Here is a 17,719-nt window from a genome sequence, read left to right as displayed (position 1 = left end):
AACAATTCAAAGAAACCTATCTCCTTTGCATTGGAATTGAAATCCTAAAGGCAACCATGTTCTCAGTGCCTGTTTTTTTAGAGTACAAAGCCTTCATAGTGTTTCTCAAGAGGCTCAGAATGCAGGTAGAATCATACACTTTGGATCACTTGGGCAGAAGAAAGAGAATAATTGAATCTCCTCTTAATGAGAACATTAGCAAAGGGGTAGCAGCCCTGGCCAGAGCTAGTCCAGGACATTTATAGGTTGAGTTGGCTTGCATGTAAGCCGAAAGGTGACTTGGCAGGAACACACAATTACGTGAGCTCCCAGAGAAGAAATGGCGTTTGCAGCTGTGTTCATGTGAGTGAGCTAAACCATGGTTTGGTTTGGCTCGGCTCGGCTTGCCATCGTTTGCCTCACTTAAAGCAAGCTACTAGCTGTAATTGCACACATACAGTCAAAAGAACAACATACGTACATGAGAGAGGTTTGGAAGCGAAAACTCCATGAGACCCAAACCATTGCATGAGTACATTTCCAAACCAATAAAAACTTTTGCCATGGGATTGAACCCCTCTTCATTACCCTGAATAGAAAGAGACATCAATATTCAGGGTGTTTGCAGAAAACAAGGCATATTATTGAATAGTTAAGGACCGATACTTTACGCTACTTACTAATCCACATGGATAACTCTATAATGACTTTGGGTTGTATCTAATGGTGGTTTTTCTTTAATGTAAAGAATGGCTGCTTGGGCGAGTGAGGGCACCTGATTTGTTCCCTCAATCTACTTAAGTTGCCTGCCCCTCCTGACAAGCTGCTGCTGAAAGTTGAGGATTTGCTGGGACAGAATGGGATGCAGTTTAGAGGATTGCAGCAGAAGGGGGCAGACCTGCAAAAACAGGGTGCTCTGACTTCCACAAGCAGAAGTGTTTCTGGTTAACTGCCTGCTTTCCTGTATGAGAACGGGAAAGGAGGGAATGAGCTCTCTTTGCAGTAACGACTCTACAGTGGAACCTCGGGTTAAGAACTTAATTCATTCTCCAGGTCTGTTCTTAACCTGAAACTGTTCTTAACCTGAGGTACCACTGTAGCTAATGGGGCCATCTAGTGTCACACTGTATATTGTGCTTTAAAAAAACTTAAAACGTTTTACAGTGGTACCTCGGGTTAAGAACTTAATTCGTTCTCCAGATCCGTTCTTAACCTGAAACTGTTCTTAACCTGAGGTACCACTTTAGTTAATGGGGCCTCCCGCTGCCGCCGCGCAATTTCTGTTCTCATCCTGAAGCAAAGTTCTTAACCCAAGGTACTATTTCTGGGTTAGCGGAGTCTGTAACCTGAAGCGCCTGTAACCTGAAGCGTCTGTAACCCGAGGTACCACTGTATTCCGTCCCTGAAACAAAGTATTTATATAGAAGTGCCCAACAGTGGACTTTATTTTTCCAAACAATTAGGCTTGCTACCTCGTCATCGACTCCAAGCCACTTCCCAATCTGATGCTGAACTAGCTGTTTGGCTTTCACCCAAGTAGCAATGACCTGTTGACGCATAGCAGCAGGCACCGGCTCATCAGGTACACTCCCATTTGGCAAATGCATAGCAAATTCACAAACCTAAAGAAGAATATTTTGAAAATGTGGAAGAAGAAAAAGTTAATGCATGCACACAATTAACAAATATTCCGTTTTATCCAGTTGTTGAACTGAGATTACTACACTTGGTATATTTTCTCCCAAAAAATCAATGGTGAGATTAATAATCTTGGCTTATTTATTTATTTATTTATTTATTTATAATATTTCTATACACTCTTTTATAAGTTGTCAAGGTGGCATACATAAAACACACAAAATAGAACCACATATACAAAAAGAGCATAATATTGTTCCTTGATCTTTGAGACAAGGCACATAAAAAATCAAAATCAATGCATAATTATGAATTGATCATACCACTGTTGAGTTAAATATGCTAAAGGGCCTGCCGTTAAGGCTAAAATAATATTTTCTTATTAGAGATGGCAGAGCTTTCAAGGGACACCTTGGAATGACTTGGGGGTTTTCTTGGGGAAGGGAAGTGGGAAGGATAAATCAGGAAACCTCCCCAAAATTCCCAGACCAAGCTCAGGTGTTCCCACCACAAATCTCCAACACTTTACTCATTCTCCAAATCTACCAACCCCCAGAACACACCCTCTATTTCCCTCCCCTTCCCTTGGTGGTGGAATGGTAGCAGCAAGCAGACAGCTGAAAATTGTGCCTCTTTTCCTCTCCTCCTTCCCCTCTGCCTTGTTGCTATAAAGGGACAGAGTAGACAGTAGTAGCTGTACTTGTTTCAAGGGCTTCTGACATTGTCTAGCTCACCATTATTCTTTAAACCCTAGTGTGAGCACCTTGAATTGCACCCAGAAACAAACTGGCAGTACAATAAGCATTCATGTGAGTTCTAGAGGCAACGCCAGCAAGCAATCTTGGACAAGCTGAAATTTCCAAGTCATCTTCAAGGGCAGCCCACATAGAGCACATTGCAGTATTCTAATCTGGAAGTTACCAGAGCACAGAGTGCTATGGCCCAAAGGGGGCCATAGCAGACAAGCCAGTCGGAGCTGGAAATACAGTGGAACCACAGTTGTTGAATGTAATCCATTCTGGAAGACCGTTCGACTTCCGAAACGTTTGACAACTGAGGCGCAATGGGCAGTTGGCCATTTCAATGGAAAAAAGGGAGAAATGCACCTTGGAAGCCGTTTGACTTCCGAGGCACGTTCGAAAATGGAAGCATTCACTTCCGGGTTTTTGGTGTTTGGGTTCCGAGACGCTCAAAAACTGAGGTTCCACTGTAACAACAACAACAACAACAACAACAACAACAACAACATAATTTATTATTTACACCCAGCCCCTCTGGGCAGCTCCCAACAAATAGGCACTCTTAGCCACCAAGGATCCCTGAGCTTCAAGTGACCGTGTTGGATCCTGAAGCTGCAAACCTGCTTTTTCAAGTAGAGTGCAACTCCATGCAAAACAAGCTGTCTTCCCATCTCCTGGACTCAAGAACTTGGAGCACATAATGCCATTGTCTCTTTGGGATTCAGTTTCAATTTGTTGACCCACATCAACCCATTGCTGTTTCAAGCACCAATCCTCCATGCAGTTAAAGAAGAAGCATTATGCCAGTTCAAGGATACATTTCAGAAAGGAAAAAAAGGAGTTGGAAGGGGGCACAGAGCAGAGCCAGTGAGAGTGCAGAGTGTCCCAAGGGACAGACAGAGAGGCTTGGGGGGCCAAATTCAGATCCCAGGCCTGAGGCTACCCACCCATGGTTTAGGTCATACTCAACTAGATGGACTAATGATCTAACTTTCTCATGCAGCTTTCCATGCTCATAATATGAATAAATATCCTCTAACAGTCTTTTACACCCAAGGCCCTGGACAACTGGGAGCAAAACAAACAGCACCTTCTCGCCCAGGCTTAACAAGCTGGCCAGACCAGCTCTACACAGCCTGTCCTCCATACAGAAGACAAATGGGATGAAAAAAAGATGCACCTCTATGGCTGCTTTAATATCATGGATCCCAGCTGAATCCACAGACAACACTGGCGCGGAAGATAACGTTGGTACTTTTGGAGCAGTCTTTCTACGTTTGGTGGGCCCTTCTTCTGGAACTTTCTTTTCATCAGGTTTGGAAATAGGCCTTGGGATCCAAGGAAGAATTAGCCCCCGAGCCAGAGCGTTACATAATGTCACCAAAATAGTAGTATTCCTGAACAAGAAACAAAACGAAGGACAGAAAACCACCCACAAAGATATCGTTACAAACAGAATATGGAAGCACTTTTTGCCACCTACATAAATAAATAAAAATATATGCGAAGATTAAAATGCATATGCTCTGTAGAACATACCTGAAAATTATGGTAAGAATATACAAATATGCTAACATTTAAGTAAGAAATATAAGCTCAGTGACCAAAATGGGGGGAAATTCTCATACGTCCCAATCTTCTTGGGATCAGAATTAAAACTCACAAGTCCTCCATTCAACTTCTTGCCATGTCTGAGTGATAACAGAGTGTTTGTAACAATCTCCTTTTAGCTAGTTGTTGTATGACCGAGGGCCTCTCTCATCCGGTCTCCTTTCCAAATAATGCTTGAAAAGTGTAGGATTATGTACAGTATGATAATAGCACTGACAATATATTCCTGTCCTGACATAATAAAAGGGGAATAGACTGTTTCTATTGTGGGTGAAATATGTGCAAGTCCTGGAATGTAGGACTGCACCGCCTCCTAAGAAATACCTTTTTTTTGTACTGTCAGCAGCTCCATGTGAGGGAGAGTGTACCACTTTCACAACTCAGCAGGGACCATGTGGAAGTGTCAGTTGTAAGAATCATTGCCTCTACATGGGGTCTATATCTATGGCTGCCACAAGCTGTAAGATGACAGTGGCCTGGAAAATGGATTTTGCAAACCGTGGTGGCTGCCAGGGTAGAACGCCTACAGCATACATTCAACACCTTTGCATGATCCCTGCTGGCAGAACTGCATTGTCCCCTCTTGACTAACATGTAGTAGGGATGCCAATAGTCAGAACTGGTTACAAAACATCATCCAGTTTTTTTTCAACAGGAAAAAAATGAAATACAATTGTAAACCAGTAAATTGTTCATAATAGCTTACATACTAGTTATATTTGTAATTCAGCTGGCCTGCAAGCCATGTCTCATAGCCTGTCTTCTTTTAAAAAAATAAAACAACAAAAACTTTTAAAAACTCAAACCAGGTTGATATTAATTGTTAACTATTTACAATAAACCCTGTGCATTAAATCTGAATGCACCTAACAGAATCTGTCTAAATGCCAAGCTATTCAGAATTAAGGTAATGGTGCATGCACACATTTTCCTTTTGACTATGCACAGCACAGTTTCATTGCTATTGGCCGCTCTGCTGTCACTTATAAAAACTGTGTTTAGTCACTATTTCAGATGGATGAGATTTGGTTAGATAAAGCATATAAAGTATGAAAATCAGCTGAAACATGCTACTAATTACCACAATAAAATCCTTCCAAACCAATGTATTTTAGTAATGCTGAGGCACAGCATGGTAAAAATAAAAGTTATGGCATTAGTAAAATAATTCTACACAAAACATCCCATCAAACTTTTAGAACTTACCCAAAATGTCCGATATTCCTAACTGCACTGAAAAGAGTATGCAGGGATTCCACAAGTTCTCTTTGTCTTTTTGCAGCAATAAGGTGTTTATTGTGATTTAAGACATACACTACAGTGTTATGTACAATCCATGCTTCATTTAACTCTTCTCCAATTTTGGCAGCCCGTAGAAAGTTTTCCATAGCATACTGAGACAAGCGGTCAATCCAGGAGCTATGAAATTAAGAATAAGCAAGGATTTTTTATTGCTCTCATTGCTTAGAATAAAATAAAGCAGCAAAATGCATACACTAAGGAGTACCAGCCCTCAAGTCTCTCAAACACTATTATTTCCAAATGCTACCATTAAAATATCTATAGTTCAATCCTCAGACCTTCTTTTTGTTTTTCTGTTTTACTAAGACCAAAGTAACCCAGGGTCATCAATACACTCATGCCTCTTAAATGTACATATTCATATATACATGCACAATCGCCAACACAACCTTCATATAGAAATACAAAGAGTATTCTGACTTCCCAAGGATTGAAAAGGCAGAGTTGTGGAAACTTATGGTTTTCCCAGATTCTGATCTCCACATTGCTAGCCGCTGCGCTGCCTTAGCTTTCTAAAAGTCCACTCCATCCACACAACCCACAACTGAAGTTATCTTCTGCCCCACATGAGAAAGGTTTTCTCTAATGAGCAAAGAGTAGTCTTGGTGGATTTTCAATAGGAAACAAGATTGGGGCAAGGATGCGATTATCAAAGCCGAGTCCCATTGGCCTTTTACAAAAATGGGAAGAGATGAGAACTTGATCAAACCATATTCCCCCATCCTAAACTTTACATCTTCTAGGAAAGTCTGGTCTAAACTGGCCCAAGTTAATGTGCAGTAAAATAGATATTTGACCATAGTCCCTTTGCATTTGTTTCTACCAAGCATTCTGACCAGGAGGAGTTGTGCATTCGGTCTGAAAATTTTGGAGCCCCAAGTTTCATGAAGTATTAGCTTTTACAGTTTGATAGTACAACCATGAGGCAGCAAGGTATGTATGCTGGCAGGAGAAATAAAACGACGGAACAACCATTGTCAAAGGGAATGCAGATGAAAATAATTAAGGATGAATAATTTCCCACTAGATACTTCTTTGGTGCAATGCTTTCTTAAACTGCGTACAGATTTCTAATTATTTTAATGTGGGCCTGCTGCTTTTCAGCTGCAGGATTCTGTCTAACTTATCTACAGTGACAGGGTCCCTCCAGGACATGAAAGATCAGTGAACCACTCTGCCTTGCTTTTCTGGAAAGCTGAAATATGCAGCCATGTAGCTTCAAGCAGCATTTCCAGTAGCAGCAGTTCATATTGTCATGCCCCATGCATCGTATGTCATGCTTATTTAACAAATTTATGTCTTCTTGCTTCCAAGTTGGACTGAAGCCTTTGCCTCTTTTTTTAATTAAACATGAGAGATTTGTTTCAAGGGTCTCTGTTTCAAGTATTTATTTGGCACTGTATATAAAACCACCTGACCCCGATTGCCTAATATTTTTTAATCCCAGACAGTTGTGGTGTCCATTTATTCATATACCCTAGTAGTTAGTAGTTAGCTCTGTGGGGAGGGGGACTCTGTGGCTGGGCATGCAATATGCATTTTTGTACACATTACTTGGCTGGACAAATCCATCGCAAAAATTGGAGAAGTGCAAATTTCCAAGTATGGCTATGTTTCATAGAATCATAGAATTGTAGAGTTGGAAGGGACCAGGAGGGTCATCAAGTCCAAAGCCCTGCAATGCAGAGTTTTTTTGCCCAACATGGGACTCGAACCCACAACCCTGGGATTAATAGATGTACTTATTAATATAATTGTGATAAATCTACTGGAGAGTCAACTTTTACTGGACAGATTTGGGTGTCAACAATAAGCTAAGAGATGTGCTACCCTCAAAGTATATTCTTGCCAATATTAATTACTGTGAAAAATGCAGGTGTGGAAAAATGACTACACAGACATGTCATTAGAGGCCAATATTCAAATTCAATATTCAGAGTTTAGACAACCACACAAAAATTTAAAAGATGAGCACTTAAGATTCACTTAAAGATCACATTCACAATTCAAAAATTAGTATACATATGTAACTGCTCTAAGGGTTAATTGCAGTGAGAGCATGAGAAAAGCAGGTTCTTCAGATCAAACCACCTGTATGTCTTCCATTCTGATTCATGCCCAGTTTGTGCTTTGTGCATAGCATGTCCTGCAGAGTGCAAACTCGTATCTACAGGGACAACGGCAGGATCATTCAGCTGGACACCTTCCGTTCTTAATAACTGAATAGTAGCCTAAAAGAGGAGGCACAAGAGGAAAAACAGAAAACAAGGCATTGATGGCATATGCGGCATCAAAATTATACATCTTCTAAAACATAAGTGGGGACACGGGTGGCGCTGTGGGTTAAACCACAGAGCCTAGGACTTGCCGATCAGAAGGTTGGCGGTTCGAATCCCCACAATGGGGTGAGCTCCCATCGCTCGGTCCCTGCTCCTGCCAACCTAGCAGTTCGAAAGCACGCCAAAGGGCAAGTAGATAAATAGGTACCGTTCCGGCAGGAAGGTAAACAGTGTTTCCGTGCGCTGCTCTGGTTTGCCAGAAGCGGCTTAGTCATGCTGGCCACATGACCCGGAAGCTGTATGCCGGCTCCCTCGGCCAGTAAAGCGAGATGAGCACTACAACCCCAGAGTCGGTCACGACTGGATCTAATGGTCAGGGGTACCTTTACCTAAAACATAAGTAGCTGTGGCTTGGAGGGCAAAGGTGTCTGGTCCATCTAGCTCAGTATTGTCTTCACTGACCAGCAGAAGCTCTCCAGGGTGGGAGTGCCAGCTTGGCCCTGTGACCATGGATGCTCAGGGCTGTGGGTGCCATGCAGTGTGCATGGCCCTGGCACCGAAATATGTGGGTGCCAGGCCCCTTCATGGGGAATTTTGTGGGTGCTCGGGCACCCAGGGAGTTGCCACCTATGCTCCACGTTTTCAGGGGATTGAACCTGGGCAAAGTAGATGCTTTACCCCTGAGTTACAGCTGTTCTCCTTACAGGAGAGGGAAGAAAGGGGGCATGCCAGCCAAACACTAATATGCAGGTTTCTCTACATGTTTTGTCAGCTCAAGCAATCCGTCTTTCAATAATCCATCACACTGGGGAAAAAGACAAAGCTTAACTGAGGAGGAGAGCTGGGAGAAATGTACTGCTGTGTCATGCGGGAGGAAAAAACTGAGGGGAGCGTGCCTTCCTCCCACAATTCTTCGCCCCTGCCTGCGATCATGTGATGAGAATAAACCCACACCATTGGCCCGGCATCCCACAAGGTAAATTATCAAACTCTGAAGAACAATATTTAGTAGCTGTAGCATCCTTTTAATCCTGTACTTTTAGAGAAATTCCATCCTCTGGATCTTTTAGTGTGGTAGCACCCACACTTTGGAAACCCTTGCCGATTGACATCATGCAGGTGCCTTCCTTGTATTCTTTAAGGTGTCTGCTAAAAGCATTTTTGTGTTGGCAAGCCCATCCAGACATGTAGATTGTTGACATAAGTTTTAATCTAGTTTTTACCTTATCATTAATTTAATTATTTTAAAATGTTTTAAATAGCTGCTTTTAACAGTGTGGTATGCGTTGTTGTTTTTTTACTGATAATTGTTTTGTGCTATTCTTTTTGTAAACCACTTTGATGTTTTATTACAAATAAGTAGAATATAAATCTTTTGAAACAAATGAAACAAAAGATATAAATAAAGGCATTTCTTTTTCACGGTCAAATCAATGATAATACTATTGGTATGGCTTACATAAAGTTGAAAAAGAATCTTTCAGTATACCAATACTCATCAGAAGACTAGTGGAGGAGCCAATATTCCCACTAAAAATTATTAATATCGCTGAGCCTGCATTAAGCATACCAAAATACATATTCTGACATTCCATGTTTCCAGAGAAGGCGGGAGTAATGATGAGAAGAAACCCTGTGACAGTTTAAGTGCAAGAAACCCAATTAAATAGTGTGTGGATTTCAGAGCTCTACTCATATAAGAGATAAACAGCATAAGCACTTGCATTAGACAACATTTTTATGGCCCTTTCTCTTGTAAATAAGCAGCCATCAGTAGCTAGCTTGCATAAGTGGATATCACTGCCTTATTAGCATTGCATATATGAAACCAAGGGCAGAAAGAAAGAGATAATTATTTTGATCGCTGTACAATTTACTAACCTCTGCATTAATGAATCTTACTTCTGCTAAAGTTCTTAATAAATCTCTTTCTAAAGAGAAGCATTTGGTGGGTGAAGGTAATTCTCTTTGCACACTTGCTTCCTGTTCCTCATCTGCCATAATAATACTTGCTTTTTTCTTGAATACTAGGAAAAAGAAATAATGTGCATTATTTTAACAACTTTTGTATGCAGGCATGTGTTTACGTAAACTTTTAAAATGATAAGACCCTCCTTTCCAGTTTTAAATTTGTTTCCCCCCATTAACCATGCAATCTAAATTTCCTTTGAGTTCTTGGTTGTTAGAAATACCATGCAGACATACACTATCCTTACATTACATTCTGTAGCTGTTGGGGGTACAATTTAAGTTGGGGGTACAATTTAAGACCCTCCTTTCCAGTTTTAAATTTGTTTCCCCCCATTAACCATGCAATCTAAATTTCCTTTGAGTTCTTGGTTGTTAGAAATACCATGCAGACATACACTATCCTTACATTACATTCTGTAGCTGTTGGGGGTACAATTTAAGTACAGATACAGATTACAATATGGTTGCTATGACCTGAAACGACAAATTCTGGTATACTTCCGGCTCAGGGTGCAGGGTCCAAAGAAAGCATGCAGGTGAAGGGAGCAGCTGAACTTCCAAGAGGTTATTTTGGTTGGGAGGGAGAGACAAGGAACATTTGGTAGATCTAGGGCTGACCCTGTGGGTTTCAGCAGGTCTACAGGTAGAGTCTAGCACAAAATCTATTTACCACTAGAGTAATGTTATCCATATCTAAATTTCTGTAGCCGATGCCACTAACACACACATCCCAATTCCAGGGGCTGATCTGGCCCTCAATCCCGCCCCCCCCCCGGACACCCAAGATCCCACTAATGTTGACAGCATCAGCAAAATTAATTACTAAATTAAAAATGACACAGCTCTGGGGTAGAAGAAGCCCATTTGATAAGTAGAGAGACGGTGATAATTCCCTTTCCAGATTATCTACATTTGGACCTTGAGCCAAAAAAGGCGAGCCATTCTGCTCATTCTGGCTCACTGTTATATCAAATGTGGGAATTGATTTGCCCAAATGCCCCTCTAGGTTGCCCAAATGCCCCTTTGAGGACTTGAACAGGTCAGAAACAGGTTTCTGCTTAAAAAAAGAAAAAAACCACATTTGCATTTTCTTGATGCCACCTGATAAAATATTATGCATAATACACTGACTTACACTTCTTGCGTTTTGACACCTTCGCTTGATTGTCATCATACAAGAGGCAGAATCTACACGCAGCCCGACACACATCCCACACACATTGTTTCCGTGCTGTTTTTGCGATTTCTGACCAAAGTCTGATTCTGCACCAATGAAAACAAGAGGTCAGCAAACTTTTTCAGCAGGGGGCTCAGACCTTGTGGGGGCCAGACTATATTTTTTGGGGGGGAAATGAACAAATTCCTATGCCCCACAAATAACCCAGAGATGCATTTTAAATAAAAGCACTAATTCTACTAATGTAAAAGCACCAGGCAGGCCCCACAAATAACCCAGAGATGCATTTTAAATAAAAGGACCCATTCTACTCATGTAAAAACACTCTGATTCCCGGACTGTCCGCGGGCCGGATTGAGAAGGCGATTGGGCCAGATCCGGCCCCCGGGCCTTAGTTTGCCTACCCATGAATTAAAAGATCCAAATAAATTTTCAACAACAACAACTAAAGCCCTAGGAAAAAAGACTGCACAAACAAATGCAGGAATACATACTCATTTATAGGATGCGGAAACTTAGTCCTAAAAAAGATGAAGAGTGTTCCCCTAGCCACAATGACATTTGAACACAATCCATCCCAAACTAAGCACTACTGTTTTCAAAGGGAGAATTAAGCATGAGAATGATCAAATCAGGATAGTCTGTCCTTATTAGAATGAAGGAGTTCTGTGTATTCAGATACAGACAGCATTTCCTGATTTGATTATTGACTGGTGGCTGTAGCAAGCAGTGACACAGTCCCCAATTCAAAGACTTTACAATAAAAAAAATCAAACAAAAAGATTTCTCATTGTTACCTCTCTTTATCATTTTCGCGTCCTATTCTCTTCAAATGCCCATCTGCTTTCTCCACATTTCTGGAGTGATGCTCTGCTTTTGCACAGAGATAGCCAATTGGACCCTTACTTTTACTTGAAGCAACTAATAGAAAAGGAGAAAAATGCAGACAGGTTGGAACTATACTCATGATATTACTACCACAGTAATTTCAAAATCTGAATACTAGGATGATTTAGCCACTGAATGAACAGCTGCAGGATAAACATACTATAAATGCTATCTGACTAATTCAACAACAGCAAACCAGTTCAGACATGACCCCAATGGCCGAAAGATAAAGATTCCTATGAAAGATATTAAAGCATCTTCAAGTCTTCCACATGCTACTGTTGACTTGAGGAAATATAAACCTGGAGGTGAAACATTTTATAACACATCCTAGCCGCATAATGTATGCTAATGTAACATTAACACTGTTTTTCCATAGAAGCTGACACTGCAGTGTGTTACCGTATTTTTTGCTCTATAAGACTCACTTTTTCCCTCCTAAAAAGTAAGGGGAAATGTGTGTGCGTCTTATGGAGCAAATGCAGGCTGCTCAGCTATCCCAGAAGCCAGAACAGCAAGAGGGATCGCTGCTTTCGCTGCGCAGCGATCCCTCTTGTTGTTCTGGCTTCTGAGATTCAGAATATTTTTTTTCTTGTTTTCCTCCTCCAAAAACTAGGTGCGTCTTATGGTCTGGTGCGTCTTATAGAGCGAAAAATATGGTAAATCAAACAAACCCTGGGTTTTAAACTAACAAAAGGCAGACAAATAGAAAAAGAGGAGGGGAAGTACCGTATTTTTCGCTCTATAACACGCACCTGACCATAACACGCACGTAGTTTTTAGAGGAGGAAAACAAGAAAAAAAATATTCTAAACGAAACAGTGGATGTATGATTTTTGTGGTTCATGCTGTGGCCACAGACATGTGATCTGACGGTGAGTTTGGGGTAGCCCAATGCAAAAATCCTGAGGATCCATGTGGATCCATGCTTTGTAACCACATTTTTGCACCACTGAGGCCCCAGGCAACAGTGGGTGCGTGATTTTTTGGGTGCAAGCTGTAGCCATGGACATGCTATGTGATCTGCTGGTGAATTTGGGGTGACCCGTGTAAGTGGCTCCTCTCCTCTCCCGCTTTGCTCCTTTAAAGCAAGCAGGCTCTCTGTCCCTCTCTCCTCCCCACTCAGCAGCTCTTCTCCCACTTTGCTGTTTCAAAGCGAGCCACGGAGGAGGGAAGGAAGGGGAACCATGGATCCTCTGCTCACGACTGCAGCAGATCCCCCCGCCATCCGTAGGCATTCGCTCCATAACACGCACAGACATTTCCCCTTACTTTCTAGGAGGAAAAAAGTGAGTGTTATGGTGCAAAAAATACGGGTTACAATCCCACCCCAAAATTGACAAAGAAAGGAAGTTATACTGACAGAGACAACAGGAAAATGAACTGAGCCCTCAGGTATAAAATGACTCCAGCAATACCAATATGTCAAACAAGGATTATTTTAGTAGTGTAATGACAAAGTAGTCATGGTTTTATAAGCATACTACATAAGGCTTTCCTACAAATATAACAAGGTTGGCAATAAATAACATCCCATTATCGTCCTTGACATAATCATGACAGAAAAAGCTTTAATATGGCCCTCAAGCAATAACTCTAAATAATAATACATGAACATAGAATTTTTATTTTTAAAATATTTCTGGACCAGGAGGCATCATGGAACTGATAGTATTTACTAGAACTCTTTTAACAGAATCCTACACTCACCTTCTGAGAAGAAATTCCACTTCAGTCACTGAGCTTCATTCTCAGACAAGTGAACATAGAATTGTATCCCTTACTGATAATCTTTGAAAATTTTAATATGTTTTGCATCAATGGACACACATTATCATATATCATATCATATCATATCATATATTAAGAAGTACACATTCTTACTGCAGAAACTGTAATTTCAAAACATACCTATCATCTCCTTTCAATTGATATTTTATGTAAAGTGCCTAAGCATTTGTTTGTTTATTTATTAAAGTTAAAGCCTCATTCCCGCTATTTGAGGAGTAGTGAAAATAATGCTATGTGAACACTTTACTTACCGTATTTTTCGCCCTATAGGATGCACCGGCCCATAGAATGCACCTAGTTTTTTGGGGGGGAAATAAAGAAAAAAAATTTTCCCCCCCAGCCGCGGGGCAGGGGCAGGGGCAGGGGAAGCCCGAGCTTTTAAAAACGCACCTACCGTAGTTTTTAGAGGAGAAAAACAAGGGCAGCAGGCTCCCTAGGCTGTGGATATCTGCCCGAAGCGCGGGGTGCTCTGCTTCAGCGCGCCCCCGCGCTCTGGGCAGCAGGCTGCTATCCACAGCCTAGGGAGCCCTGCGGGAACTCCCGTGGGCTCCCCAGGCTTGCTGATAGCTTCCTGAAGCCTGGAGAGTGAGAGGGGTCGGTGCGCACCGACCCCTCTCGCTCTCCAAGCTTCAGAGAAAGCCTGCATTCGCCCCATAGGATGCACACAGATTTCCCCTTCATTTTTGGAGGGGAAAAAGTGCGTCCTATAGGGCGAAAAATATGGTAGCATACATATGAGGAGTAAAAAAACCTTGCATAATCAGAACAAGAGTGTGTCTAGTCCTACAGTGGCCATGGGAAACTGCATGTTGCATTGCACACAGAAACACAGAATTCCTCTCCCAATGTAAAATATACAGTCCTCTGGATATTTGGGATGGTGCAGGTGCTCTACAAAAGATCCCAAGTTTTTCCTCCTGCACCATATGAATGTTCACAGAGAAGGCCTTGGTTGTGAGACAACTAGGGGCAGAAAATTTCCAGAATTTTTTTCTTGAGAAAGTAGCTCAAGGAACTTAAGGAGGCAGGAACTTATTTCAACTATAAACTGACTTCTTCTCAGACAGCCGTAATCTCTACAGTGGTACCTTGGGTTAAATACTTAATTTGTTCCAGAGGTCCGTTCTTAACCTGAAACTGATCTTAAACTGAAGCACCACTTTAGCTAATGGGGCCTCCTGCTGCCGCCGCACCGCCGGAGCCCGATTTCTGTTCTTATCCTGAAGCAAAGTTCTTAACCTGAAGCACTATTTCTGGGTTAGCGGAGTGTGTAACCTGAAGCGTATGTAACCTGAAGCGTATGTAACCTGAGGTATCACTGTATTTGCTGATTATTGTAAACAACTCAATGGGAGCACAGAGAAATCCTAGCAAGTCAAAAGTCTGGCCTGTTTATGGCACCAAGATGTACCCAAACAAAACAAACATCCTTACAGGGAAAAGACCCACTGCTTTCAATATGATTCATTCAAATAAATTGTCTCACATTAATGCACTTATGATTTAAATCTACTTAACAGTGGCTGTCTGGCACTGAATATGAAGAGGCTCTATTTTGCCTTGGTCAGGCCACACCTGGAGTACTGTTCCAGTTCTGGGCACCACAATTTAAGAAGGATATTGATAAGCTGGAATGTGTGCAGAGGACAGTGACCAAGATGATCAAGGGTCTGGAAACCAAGCCTTATAAGGACTGGTTGAGAGATATGGATATGTTTAGCCTGGAGAAGAGCAGACTGAGAGGGGATACAACAGCCATCTTCGAATATCTGAAGGGCTATATAACACGGAAGATGGAACACACTTGTTTTCTGCTGTTCCAGATGGTAGGAGCAAAACCAGTGGATCCAAATTACAAGAAAGGAGATTCCAACTAAACATCAGGAAGAACCTTCTGATGATGGTAAGAGCTGTTTGATAGTGGAAGAGACTACCTTAGAAGGCTATGGACTTTCCTTCATTGGATATTTTGAAAGAGAGGATGGATGGCCATCTGTCAGAGATTCTTTAGCTGTGAATCCTGCATTGCAAGGGGGTTCAGCAAGATGACCCCTGGGGTCCCTTCCAACTCTACAATTCTATGAATCTATGAAAGAGCAAGAAGTCAGGCAGGTCACCATAAGGTATACAACACTTAAACTTATATGTTTTAAAGGAAGCTGGTTGTTTATAAAGGCACTAAGTGTTCTGCTATGTGATGCCGAAAGTCTTGAGAACCTACATTTCACTGGGAACTGGTGTTTTCCTCAATTAAAGCTCATCTTTAATAATTTACATCAAAAGCCTATTAAATGTTAACTGGAAAGCTTTTGATCACTCAAGACTTTGTCTGAGGGATCACAGTTTTAGCTTTAGGACTGAATTACTAAAAACAGTTTATATGGATGATTTCAAAAAACAGCCTTGATCCAACATTCAAATTTGGCTGGTGTCAGTCTTAAGATATTTTCATATCTGAGGAGAAAAATTAAAATGTAGTTTCCTTACTCTGGACTAAAGCTGATGACAGGTTGGAGGCAGGAGAATGGCAACCACTCTGGGATTTGTCACCCCAAATGGACTGCCTCACATTGTTTTAAAGCACATTTCCCCTGAAGATGGAGATGTGAAGACTATTAAAGTCACATTTTCCCAGCAGCTCAAGGTTAGGCCTTTGCCCTTGTTATCCTTACAAGAACATAATTTAGGCTAAGAGCGTGACTGGCCCAGGGTCATGTTTGAGTAGACTTTGAACTCAAGTTTCTTTGGTCCTAATAATCTATCTACTACAGGATTTCCCAAACTTGGGTTTCCAGCAGTTTTCGGACTACAACTCTCATCATCCTGAGCTAGCAGGGCCAGTGCTTAGGGATGATGGGAACTGTAGTCCAAAAACAGAGACCCAGGTTTGGGAAACTACTACCTCATGCAACACAACACACCTGTTAAGATGGTATGAGTATCATCATATTATCCACTGCAATTTTACCTTGTATCTCCCCCTAGCATTCACGTTAAATAATAATCACATTGAATGCACACCCCAGCCCAGCAGAAGGTGAAGCCAAGTAGGATTTGTGGACAGCAAGCCAAAGAAGGTCTTTTTCTATATAGGGGTGAAGCATGGCCAGCAGTGTGAAATGTAGTCAACTGGTAAATATAGATACTTGTTCTTACTGCTAAAGTGAAGGAGCTACTGAATTTCCATTTTGAAGTTCACTATAAACCTTCTCAATGTGAGTTGAGCTGCAGCACGTAAAATGAAACTTGTGCTAGTTACACACTCTACTTGCCAGATGCGAGGACCTGCCATGAATAAAGGGTAGGAAGGGTAGGAAACAGCCACTACAATGAATGGAGCGCTTACAGACGCAGAATCCACAAAGTTTACACATTTCATTAAACTCTACTCCTCCCGGCTCTATATTTGACAGCTGGAATCCAATTCTTAGGTTAGGCAAAATATCATCAACACAAGCTTCATCAGATAGATTATAATACCTTTAACTTCATTTTCACTATCAAGGACGATCTGAAATGCCTCGGGAGCAAGTGCATGGCCAGCATTCACCAACAGAGACCGTTTTTTCCTCACGCTAGCCTTTTGAGTCCCTTTTTTAGCCTAAACAAAGGAAATCATTTGTTATTACACAGGTAGGAGCAACAATAACTGCGGGAGGCAGTGGAAGACAGGAGTGCCTGGCGTGCTCTGGTCCATGGGGTCACGAAGAGTCGGATACGACTAAACGACTAAACAACAACAACAACAACAGGAGCAACAATAAAATGTGGCGGTGTATCCCCGTCCCCTGAGAGATGTCAGCCACCTTCCCCTCCAAAATACATTGTTCCATTGTCCCTTCCCTCAGTTTTCTTTTCCGGCTGACACTGATTCACTCCTCAGTGAATTGTTTGTGGGTAGGAGAGCGGATTTCCCCTTATGGTTACTTTAAAACGTTTTTTGTTGTTGTTGTCTTCAAACTTTAGCATTCCCCTCAGCGTACTGATACCTCCCCCTCTTGGCATTCACCACCAGCAATTCGACAGAGGCTCACAAACCCCTATTTTATAAATGCAACTGCTACATTTATTATGTATGCTTTTTCTGGGGCCTCTTTTAAACACTATCTCTCTTCACACCCATTCTCACTCCAGGATTCATGCCAGAGAGACTGCATTAGTGTCTTATGTAGCTTCGGATATTATGATTTTCTATATTATTTTGCATTTCAATTGCATTTTTCTCATTTATTGTAAGCCACCCAGCGTACATTAATGTTATGTGAAAACATACAAATGGATAAAATAAAATAATCATGGCTCTTTACTGTTAATTAGGATTTCTGGAAAATCCTAAAAAGTGT

The 17,719-nt window shown here is 41.5% G+C and overlaps 1 protein-coding gene across 4 annotated transcripts in view; it reads right to left on the bottom strand.

Moving 5' to 3' along the window:
* CFAP46 (cilia and flagella associated protein 46) overlaps window positions 1-17,719 on the bottom strand; it is an 81,394-nt gene that overhangs the window by 46,311 nt on the left and 17,364 nt on the right. For all 4 annotated transcript variants that reach the window (XM_079978393.1, XM_079978392.1, XM_079978394.1 and 1 more), the window contains 9 exons: window positions 16,857-16,977; window positions 11,495-11,618; window positions 10,656-10,783; window positions 9,431-9,576; window positions 7,362-7,501; window positions 5,175-5,387; window positions 3,538-3,754; window positions 1,452-1,601; window positions 461-568 (listed from right to left, as the gene is read on the bottom strand). In XM_079978393.1, coding sequence (XP_079834519.1) covers window positions 461-568; window positions 1,452-1,601; window positions 3,538-3,754; window positions 5,175-5,387; window positions 7,362-7,501; window positions 9,431-9,576; window positions 10,656-10,783; window positions 11,495-11,618; window positions 16,857-16,977 — 1,347 coding nt within the window. The remainder of the gene's footprint in view (window positions 1-460; window positions 569-1,451; window positions 1,602-3,537; window positions 3,755-5,174; window positions 5,388-7,361; window positions 7,502-9,430; window positions 9,577-10,655; window positions 10,784-11,494; window positions 11,619-16,856; window positions 16,978-17,719) is intronic.

The sequence above is a fragment of the Podarcis cretensis genome (genome assembly GCF_951804945.1).
Source record: "Podarcis cretensis genome assembly, chromosome: 5".
In the NCBI taxonomy this organism is placed as follows: Eukaryota; Metazoa; Chordata; class Lepidosauria; order Squamata; family Lacertidae; genus Podarcis; species Podarcis cretensis.
This window is presented reverse-complemented; position numbering and strand designations above follow the sequence as displayed.